Raw genomic sequence first — 11,176 nt, 5'->3', positions numbered from 1 at the left:
TCTGAGCCCCTCAACAAGGGAACTGACAGCCTGGTAGGAGGTGGGTCACTCCGGTGCCTTGCTGCTCCACCACCCTCCCCACCCCTCTCTTCTGCTACTCCTGCCTGCAAAAGCAAAGCATGCTCACCAGTGACAGCAGCCTTCTAAAAGCTAATGTCCCATTTCTGTAACACTCATGGGGCTTTGTAATTTTCAAGTAATTATAATACTGTGTTGTTTTGTCTATTATACCAGTGACACTGGGACATGCTTTTGTTAAGTAAGTGAATCGTTCTTTCTTAAGTGTTATTTACACTTTAAAAAAAAAGAGAAAAGCTTGTGGTGTATTCTTCTCACAGAGAACACATTACATTTACCAGTATGCACAGTAGTTTAAGTTACTGATTACACAACACAGGCAGATTGTTCTCTATTACACTGAGTTCAATCCATATGAATTTGGCCACTTACTTATAATGCTATTGACAAGATCTTGAAATGACAGCATATATATGTATTTTTAATGTAAGTAGTACGTGTGGGATGTATTTTACAGGTAAAGGAGAGTTACTGTTAGATTACCTTCTTAAAGAGGGGATTTATTCTTCATTATATACATAGAATACCATGTATACTTTATAAAATTACCTTCTAAGTGAAGGAAGTTTCTCTTGATTATTTACAATCAAATCTGTACGTGGTAAATTAATTTATGAACTAATATTAAATTTAAGACAAAAACCTGTAAGAAATTATCTCTGAGAAGGTTCTTCAAACTAGCTTTGTCTCAGGTAATATTCTCGTCTATATTCTCGACCATTTCAACCCCTATTAAAAGCCTAAGGTAGTGTAAAAAGGCTCTAAACCTAATTCTGTGCATAGGCAGATCCCCAGAACAAGCCCCGCAAAAACCAAAGCAAACCAAACCTGTGAAACTTCATAACATCTGGCGAGGGCTAGTTGGTGCTGGGAATAAGAAATGCATGTGAGAATAGAGTCATACTATACTGTTCTGTAGAGAACCTTGGGAACACAGAGTGGCCCTCAACATTAGGGACTACCTCTCTAATCCTACAAGCACTGCAAGTGTGAATTGTGCACTATCTAGCTTTTGGGGATGCCGCTTTGGGTTTCAAGTGACAGGACAATCCCTGAGAAGAGTTTTAATACTTTTGCCTTAAGATTAGAGTCAAGGCAGAAGTGATCTGCTTTCTCTTTTCTCCAGTGCTGTATTTGTTACTCATCAGGGACAGCCTTTTGTCTAAATACTGTATTTCAGTTTCTTTCTCATGCTCTACCCTCAACTCATGATCATAGAATCACAGAATAGTTTGGGTTGGAAGGGACCTTAAGGATCATCTAGTTCCAACCCCCCTGCCATGGGCAGGGACACCTTCCACTAGACCAGGTTGCTCCAAGCCCCATCCAACCTGGCCTTGAACACTTCCAGGGATGGGGCATCCACAGCTTCTCTGGGCAACCTGTTCCAGTGCCTCACCACCCTCACAGTGAAGAGTTTCTTCCTTGTATCTAATCTAAATCTACCCTCAGTTTAAAGCCATTACCTGTCAGTGGGAAGGAAAAGAAAATCTTTAAACATACGTCTGTTTCAGACGTCAACAGTCATTTTGTCATTAGTATTTACTGCAAAGCTTTGAAGATCAGTGGCTTGGGTTCAACCCTGGAGTCCATGATAGACTTTCTTATTCAAGCCTTGAGAAGATTAGGCTCAGACTCTGTGGTAGTTACCCAGACTTGTTGGATTGCTGAGGAAAGCCTGTCCCCCAGTTGCACCTGGCCTGCAAGCTCTTTGTGTATCTGTTTCACTAATGCTGACCAAAAAGATCCTATGTATCTGAACTCACTGATGCTTTCAAAACCTTAGTGGTAGGTAACACCTTGGAAGCCTAAATCTTCTGTTTGATCACTGTGATTTGAAGATACTCAGCACTGCAGTAGGCACTCTCAGGTCTTTATGTGACGGAGAAATATGTGGTATGCTTTTGACGTGAAGAAAAGCATAAGCCAGTTTCCCAGGGCTGAATGTGACTGAAGTCTGGTCATCACCCCAGAACTGTGCCATTAACAATATCAGCAGGGACTTAATCTTGCAACACTGAAGTGAATGGGCACTTCTAGGCAAGGTGGCCACTGTTGAAGAGAGATCTACGTTTCACAGTCGTTAGGTGAAAGATGAGGCAGAAAGGACAGTACACAGCAGTGCTTAAAATACCTCTCAAACTGGTTAATGAGCTGTTCTGATCACATTTTCTTTGCTGCTTCTTGTCCAATGCTTTCTGTTGGGCAAAAATGACACATTCTCAGTAAAGGCAGGCAGACCCTTGTGAATTCTCTTTTTTTTCTTTTTTTTTGTGATTTGTCTTTTCTTTTTTTAAAAAGGTGGGGTTTTTTTTTTTCTTCATTATTCTTTTACTATTAAAGATATTAGAGAGTCATGCAGTGGGTAAGAGAATTGGATGGTTTGAAGTGCTGTCAAAGTGTAAGTTAGACAAACAAAGCAAGAGTCTTTCCTTTTCAGTTACAGTCAGCTCAGTGGTTACTGGCAAAGGAGAAGATGAAAACATTGTTTGAGTATCTGTATCTAAATGGAGGGGGCTGAGAAAAAAATCTGGTAGAATCCCTTACCTTAAAGTCCTAGAATCACAGAAGTGTTAATGGAAGGGGACTTCTAGAGATTTTTCTGGTCCAGGCCATTACTGAAAGAGTAGCCGATCTAGCTATTAACTGATCCCTTGAAAATGACAGCACTATTTCACAGATAAAATCCTAGTCATTTTGTGAGGAAAGTTGTTCATCCTCATTCCAAGAAAATGAAAGAAAAGTACTTTAAAACAACAGTGATGAATTACACTGCAAACAGTATCTTTTACTGCTGAATTACAGTTTAATTTCATTCTACATAGATACCATGTGATACAATCCCTAGACCATAATCTTTAGACCATAAGAAAATGGAGGCACTGTACAGTTTTTGTGAAGGGAAAACCAATAGAAATAAGTTTCTAAAAAGTGAAAAGTTGACAAATACTGGCAAAATACATCTTCAAGTATGCTTTATTTGCAGGTGATTAAAAAGATTTTTAGGCAAAAAACCTAGTCAATCTCATCCAATACATGATGGAACATGATTTAGTGCCTAATGCCAGACAGATGGGAAAATGGGTAGAATGGACTGATGATGCAGTTTTTGACAAATTACATGTGATTAAATGGTCAACATTCATATAGTAAAAAGACTTGATACATATGTATGAAGAATTATAAGCAGTTAATATTTTAACTATAAGCAGGAGATATTGCAAGAAAAACAAAGGGTGTAAGGGGTTGGGGAAGCTACAGACATCTTAGTGGTATCAGAAGCCATAGACATTTTTTTAAAGACATTAGCTTGTTCCTGCAAGTCACGGCACTCTTGAGAATAGTATTTGCAATTTAAAACTTATCTAAAACATCACCAAAAGGAAACACTAATTCCTATTTTTTTGAAAATTATTTTGTATTAAGAATCTTGCAAAGAACTGAAATAGGCATGGCCAAGAAACATGAATTACCCACCATTTCAGAGATTTTGCATTCGTCACGTTTAAATACTAGGTGTCTGATTTCAGAAGGTCTCATGCAAAATCCAGCTATAAAAACTCACCACAGAATATTTTCAAGGATAAAAAGCTAATGTTTTTTAAAGCTCTGACAGACATCCAGTCATGAAGGTGAATTTTAAAACTAGTAGTCCACATTTTCCAGAGGACATTCAAAAAGATAGTTGTTGAACTTTCTGTAAATGCCCAGCTCTTATCTACACTTTGCATGGAATATTTACCAAAGCTATAACTTTGGACAGTTAATGGAATGTATCACTGCCTAGAGTAGTGCCAGAGGTAACATCATTATCTTGCCATAACTGCGTAATGAGAATTAAATAATCACAAAACAAATTCCTATTATGAAATGACTTTTTTTCTCATGTACACTATATATATTCATTTATATTGAATATAAGTCCAGTAATACTATCACAGTAATGTGCTGTAGTGGTCTTTCATAGTGAGAAAACTGCCCTAATCATCTTTAACATGCAAAGCTTGGAAGAACCAGAAATTCACAGTAAGTAGTACAATTTGTATATGCATCTTCTGCCATCCTAAAGTTAACCAGAACACTCAAGACTGTTGCTTATTTTTCCTATATGTTTGACAAAAGCTACAGTTCTGTATACTGTACATTCACAGTGGGATCCCAGCCCCCTGTACTATCAGCAAGAAAGATCAGGTTACCACTTTCCATCAGAGTAAACATTCTAGTATTTAATATAATAATCTTGTGAACAGTTGTTCCTAGCTTGAAGTTCAGCAGTTCAGGACTTGATAAAATTCTCCTTTTCATCTCTCTGAAAGGCTTCTTGCTAGCGCATTTTGTAGTCATTAGATACTGACATTTCACATAGCTGTCCTTTAAAATCCAAGTCTACTGTGAAATCCAGGTCACGCTGTAAAAAGATTTAAATGTAACATGTAAGTAGGACCAAAAGTTTAGTGTGTGAATTCAGTTATCGTTGCTCAGGTCGAACAGACCTGCAGATTCAAGAGATACCTACTGTGGTTTCCAGCTTCTTTTGTTTTCAAATGTTGTTAACACCCAAAAAGTGGGATACAGGATGTGTAATAGCATTCACCATACAATTGAAGTCTAGGGCATATTTGTGTATTCTTCTTAAGGCTGATTTAGTGTCCCAGCTACAACTAGGAAGCTTCTGAAATGCTGTGCTAGCATATGTATTCTATAACAATTTTTTCAGGGTATCCCCCATTGAGATACTCTTAATCTAGGGTAAAGGGCTTTCACACTAGGAGTTATTCCAGAACAGATCTAGTAAAACTCCCATTGTAGAGAAGCCCTCAGTCATTCTTCACCTTCTAATGACATGGTTTTTTGGAAAGAGGCACTACATAGCCCTACAAAACGAAGCTGTCTCTACAAGCTTTTGAAAGGCTTCATGTTTCAGAAGAACAAAACACTAACAAATCCTTTTGAACCAAGGTGGTCTCTCTGTCTTTTGATAACTGTCAAGAACACATTAATTTTAGCACCTGAATCTGCATTCAGGTGCTTACAGTTGTGCAAACAAATGTGAAATATTTTCTTCATTTTTCCCTCAAAAGAAAATGGATACATTCAGCCCAAAAGAAAACGTTCCATTCCCCCAAGGACAACAAAAAGGTGGGAAACAGACTATTTTCCTCTACTTCCACAGCAAGCAGTAGCTTCAGGAGTGAATGTGTTTGTTTTAATGCCAAATTTATTTTGTGTTTATTTCTTTCCCTGTATCAACACTACTATGAAAACCATACCCAATCTGTGTGTGGTACAAAAAAGGAAAAGTAATGCAAGAAATGAATGCAATGAAATGTTAAGATTTGCTGCACTCAACAAATGCAATATTTCAACAGTTACAATAACTGCATAGATGGATTATAACCAGGTTGTTTTAATGGCTGTATGTTTTAATAGAAAATGAAGAGATTCTGCTCAAGGTTTTTGGCAGAAAATGGTGCCACTGTTTTTCCCGGAAGCCCATACTTCTCATGTCTTGCTCTTCTATACAGGCATGGGTTTTCCACCAGACCATGTCTCAGCCTCCTTACAGTTAAAAGCAGCACTGAATAACTGACATACTTGGTGAGGGATTCTGCCCATAGCAGAGAAATTGAGGATGTTTTCACCAGTCATGATAGTGTGCTTTAGCTTTAGCCTTAAATAAAATATCTGTATTTTCTGTGGAAAGCCACTATTTTTAAACAACCTTATCACTTGATTAGTGAGTCCAAGTACATTTGATGAGTGAGTTCATACAGATGTTAAGCAGAAATCTGTTAATCTCCTAAAGGAGCGTTCTTGGGCACTGAGTGGGAAATCTGGCTATAGGAGTGGAACTGAAGTACTTACTCTTGATCATCTTGTGTTGGCAGAAGGGATCTTTTACCACTGATTTTAGTGACAGTATGAAGAGACCCTTGCCTACTTGTGTCACAAAATGTGAGCCAAGCTGATTGCAGAGGGCAGCTGACTTGGCAATGTACTTGAATCATTTCTTCCTTCCCATGCTAGCTTGTTTGCAGGCTGAGTTCTGTAACATTAGCACTGCATTATCATTGCTGTCACCAGCTTTGGTGAAGCTGTGACTAGAGCTCTTACTAATAAACATGAATTTAGAGCCTTTAGCATGCTCATTGTTTTACTTCTGTGCATTTTATTTACTGTTGATTATAGTTTGTGATCAATAGAATTGGATTTAGAATCAGTGATGCTGACTCACCACATTTTTTGCATTTGGTTTCATGGATATAGTCCCATAGATTTCTTCTCCTCGTCTCACAGTTAAATAGTCCTCTAAGTAGAAGACAGTTTGCTTCCAGTGAGTATAGGGGGCATCAGGTGCTAAAAAATATATATGGGTATTATTTATAGAAATTTCATCTTTGTCTTACAAATCAAATTAAGGCTTGGGAACAATTGAAAAAAGCCTTTCTTCTCATAGAATGCTTTAACTTATATACTATATTAGCAAACATGCTTTACAACAACACAATTCTATTGACTGTCAGTGGGTTGTCTTCTGATTTTTACTGGAATATATCAGATATGAATCACACCCAGCAAGAAGGATTCCACAAAGGGGATTACTGGGCACGATAGGCACTTTTTGGATGCTTTTCTTTCAACCCACACACATTCAAATTACGGAAGTCTTTACCACTAAGTGCTTTGAAAGTCAGAAGTCTAAATTAGTTCAAAAAACAATTACACAAAACTATGAAAGAAAGGTTAATCAAAAACTATTAATCACAATGATATAGATGAAACCTTTGACTCATGATCCCAGAACAGCAGATTTTATAGTTTCCAGGAGGATACAGCTGGGAAAAGGTCACTTGCACCTTGACCTGGTTTTGGATTTTTAAAAGGCATATGCTATGGGCAATTTGCCAGAGATGGATACTGGTCTAAATTAGTTTCTAGTCTTGCTTAGCAGAATCGCTTTGATGATCCTTCTGCTATTTCAGATTTTTATTTTACTTATTTGGTTTTTTTTTCTGATTTAAAGTCAAATCTTTGAGCAGTACCTAATGAAGTTGCATTATTTCTTGTTCCTGACATTCTTGCAGTTAAGAGCATCTAGGAACCTAAGAATAGCTGCACAAGTTCAGAGACTTCCTGATCTGCCAAAAAAGCCTCTGATACATTTATTTTTCTTCTGTTTGTTTCCCCACTCACTTTTTTGATGTGGACATGGGCCCACTGTATCAAATCACGCTAATTATATCTTAACACTGTTTAATAAAACAATGATTTAATTTCATTTCAACATCAATGTTTCAAAAAAATATTTGGCTTTAGAAATTGTTTGTAACTGGGAAAATAATGAAGCTCTTTTTTAAAACTGTCAGGACAGGAACTTTTAACAGTTCTTTTTTTCCAAAATTCTAGAATCAGAAGACTGATATAAATAAACTTTTGTCAGAAACTGTTTTGGCAAACTGATATCTTCCAAAGGAGAAGTGTTTTACCAGATAATTTCTGCCTATGTGTCTAGACAGTTTTAATGACTGTTAATCTCAATTGCTAAATGGAGAGACCTTCTTGCAGGAGTTCAGATCCAGAATCTGTTTTCCATTTGGACATGCCTCTGTAGAATTTCTAACTGAAAACATGTTAGACCAAAACTAAACTGAACTTATATTTTAAATCATAACTGCTGTCTTGTACACACGTGTACATGTGCACATGCCTTTATGCAGAGCTATCTTCTCCTTAGCAAAGCCTGACATATCTGGAAACTTGTGCTCCATGAACAGAGTGTGTGTGTGGAATGTAGGCACAGGTCTTCAAGTCCACTCCAAATCACACACTTATTTTCTTCATAATTAAAAAAATGACATATTCAGTGAAGTGGCACGTCCTCATGTCCTACAAACTTGGATATTTTACTCAATTCAGTAGAGCTTTCCCAACAGACACTAGCTGAGAATCCAGACCAGTCTTCTAGACAGCGGTGTCTACTCCTTCAGTGACAGAAGGCCAAATGACCTTTTTATGAAGCAACTTGTTCCGCACCTATCTTAACATGATATGCTGAATAGAGGCAGAGAACCACTTCCCTCAACCTCCTGTCTACACTAATGCTAATAGAAGTCAGGATGATTGGCCAGATTTGCTGCAAAAGCATACTTCTAACCCATGTTCAGTTTGTTGCTCACCAGAATCCAAGAGTCTTTTCCAACAAAGCTGATTTCTACCCAGTTGGCCCAACCAATAGCATGGAGTTGTTTGGTCCCAGCTGCATGACTTCGCATTTGGCTTTGCTGAACTTCATAGGGTTCTCATCAGCCCATTTTGAACCTGTGTAAGTCTCTCTAAATAGCAGCCCTTTCTCTCCAGTCTATGCTCCTCCCAGTTTGGGATCATCAACAAATTTGCTGAGAGTACACTCTATCCCACCATCCAGCTCATTAATAAAGATGTGGAACAATACTGACCTCACTGTTGGCCATCTGTAGGATGCTACTAATAACTGGCTTCTGGTTTGATTTTGCTGATTGAGCCATTTTTGAGCCAGTTTTTCACTCATGTTATTGTTCATTTATCCAGTCTGTATCCCACCAATACAGCTGTAAGGATGCTATGCAAGGCTGTATAAAAGGCGTTGCTAAAGTCGGGTTATACAACAGCCACTGATCTTCCCTCATCCACACAGCTAGTTTTCTAGAAGGCAGTCAGGTATAATTGGCTTTGGTAAAGCCATGCTAGCTGTTCTCAATCACTTTCTTGTCCTTCATACAGCTGGAAAAGTTTCCAAGTGGATTTGTGTCATAACCTTCCCAGGAACTGAGGTGAGGTTGACTGGCCTGTAGTTCCATGGATCCCGCTTATTGCATTTCTTGAAGATGGGTGTGATAGCTGCCTTTTCCTAATCATCAAGAACCTTCCCCTATCACCATGACCTTTTAAAGATGTTAGAGAGTAGCCTTATGATGACATTGATCAGCACCCTCAGCATACTTGGATGCCTCCTGTCTGGTCCTGTGGACTTGTTTAAGGTTCTGTAGTGCTGATGGCATTCCTTGAGGCACAACTCACATACTATCAGTTTCATGGTATAAAAAAACTTTTTCTCCAATGGCTGCAAGGCACATCTCCCATTATTTTAGATACTTTGAATAACAATTAACGTCTCCACATAAATAGTCCTCGTCTTAGTGCAATTAGAGAGGCACAACATGGGACCCAGAGGAAACCCTGGACCAAGTACTGTGCAAAGGAGTCACAACCAATTGGTTCCCCCAGGCTTTAGAGTGGTCCCTAGATCTGCTATACTTGGTGATACGGCTGTAGCCTCATTTGCATCAAAGAAGGTCAGAGTGACCTTTGGCTGTAGAAGAAGCTCTTGTCAAAAACATACAAAGAACTTGAGCATGGACTTGAAAACTCTTAAGAATTTCATTTTGCATGGATATCTGGCTAGCAGCTCTTCCTCCTTTGCATGTATGACATCCAGCCTTTTTTATTTGGTGGGCCATACAGCCAGCTGGAGAAGTTAGCTACTGAAGTAAGAATTGGCAATAAAGCAAAGAAAAGCATTCAATAGGAGAAAGGTAGCATTTGCCAAGAGACAGGAGACAGAATTTGGAGACATAGGAAACCTCTCCAAGCAAGCTTCCAAGGAGGCTCAGCCACAAGCAGCTAAGAGAGATCTAGTTGCAGAAAGACTAATGAGAAAGAGCAAGTCATCAAAGCTGAAAGGATCCTAGAATGGGAGTGTATGACTAAGTATTCAGAACCTCTGAAGTAGCAGCCTGTGGAAGCTACAGATAGTTTAGAGAAGCTAGGTTTTCAGGCACTGCTGATGAACCCCATTCTTGATAGAGGTTCAGAAATATTGGAGATTGTGACTCCCTTCCCCTCTTTTTTATGACAGGTAGGCACAAAATACCTTGCACATACATTTGCTAGTTGAGATGGGTCTGCAAAAACATCTCTGTAAGAAAGTTTGGCATACCTGGTATTTGCCCTAGGCTTTTGTCCAAATGTAGCCTCTTTTCCCTAATACTATTTAATCTTTCTCCTTCCTCAGGTTCTCACACTCCTTTGTGCTAAGGGATGCTGAGCCCACCTGTGGTGGTCTTGCAGAACATTTTCTCTCTAAGTGCCTGAGTGAGCCCTCTTTATTCCATGCACCCAAGAGGCAAGAAGAGGCAAGAAAGTCCTTACCCCAGCCACCTTTTTCTATACTGATACTGGAGCAAGTCCAAGTACTCTGCAGACAAGCAACTCCTTGCAATAACATAATGGGTCCTTTTCCTTGCCACTTTTGATATCTATTCACTGGGATGTCTGAGAGTCAAGCCAAGAATGGCTGGGTTTGAGGGTCAGATTTGCTGATGGGACACATTTGACTGGAAAACATTAATCAAATATCCTAGTCTATTCAACAGATATTTCTTAAAACATGTATGTTCATATGCACACATAAAACAGAAACACATTCCATTATTCCTTTGCAGATGAAGCCACATTCTCAATGATATAAAAGACCTTTCAGGTAGTTCTGGCAATATAAGTAGACCTCTTTTACTAAGGTAGGTTTCAGTTAACATCACAACACAGTAACTACACCCTTCATTCAAAGCTATTTTTTACAGAGAACTGGAGGTTTGACTATTTTACCTTTTAGAAAAGATTAATGGGCTGCCTTCTGCTGAAAAAATCAGCCTTCTGTGGAAAAAACAAATGCCTAAAACCTAAAGTTTTCCACCGTAGATAATTTTGTTCAGCACGAACTCAGAAATATTACCACTTCAGGATACCACTGCAGTGCCCCACAGATTGTTCATGTCTCCCTAGTTACACTTTGTTTCCCAGCACATACTGATGCCTATCATGGTGTGGAAAATACTATAGTATAACACATTTATAGAATGACCAGGGAAAGACGGTTACTGAAATACATAAGAATATGAGGTACCAAATAGCATCATCCATATGGTTATACTTCTATATATATAAATATATATAAAATAAATAAGTAATCTAACAAAGTACTTTGAGATTTGAATCTCATGTAAAGGGTTGAGAGCTCCTGTGAAGGGAGAAAAAAAAGAGATTTCTAATCGTATTTAAC

General features: G+C 38.4%; 1 protein-coding gene across 5 annotated transcripts in view; it reads right to left on the bottom strand.

Annotated features, from left to right (window-relative positions):
- Positions 1 to 2,864: 2,864 nt before the first annotated feature.
- Positions 2,865 to 11,176, bottom strand: part of PRMT8 (protein arginine methyltransferase 8) — a 66,081-nt gene continuing 57,769 nt past the window's right edge. For 4 of the 5 annotated variants that reach the window (XM_069806687.1, XM_069806689.1, XM_069806688.1 and 1 more), the window contains 2 exons: positions 6,314 to 6,435; positions 2,865 to 4,486 (listed from right to left, as the gene is read on the bottom strand). In XM_069806687.1, the coding sequence (XP_069662788.1) occupies positions 4,403 to 4,486; positions 6,314 to 6,435 (206 nt within the window). In that variant the 3' untranslated portion in view covers positions 2,865 to 4,402. The remainder of the gene's footprint in view (positions 4,487 to 6,313; positions 6,436 to 11,176) is intronic. The other variant, XM_069806691.1, reaches the window with a different exon arrangement.

Source organism: Haliaeetus albicilla, chromosome 19 (assembly GCF_947461875.1).
Source record: "Haliaeetus albicilla chromosome 19, bHalAlb1.1, whole genome shotgun sequence".
Lineage (NCBI taxonomy): Eukaryota > Metazoa > Chordata > Aves > Accipitriformes > Accipitridae > Haliaeetus > Haliaeetus albicilla.
The sequence above is the reverse complement of the archived record's forward strand: the minus strand, read 5'-3'. Positions and strand labels throughout refer to the sequence as shown.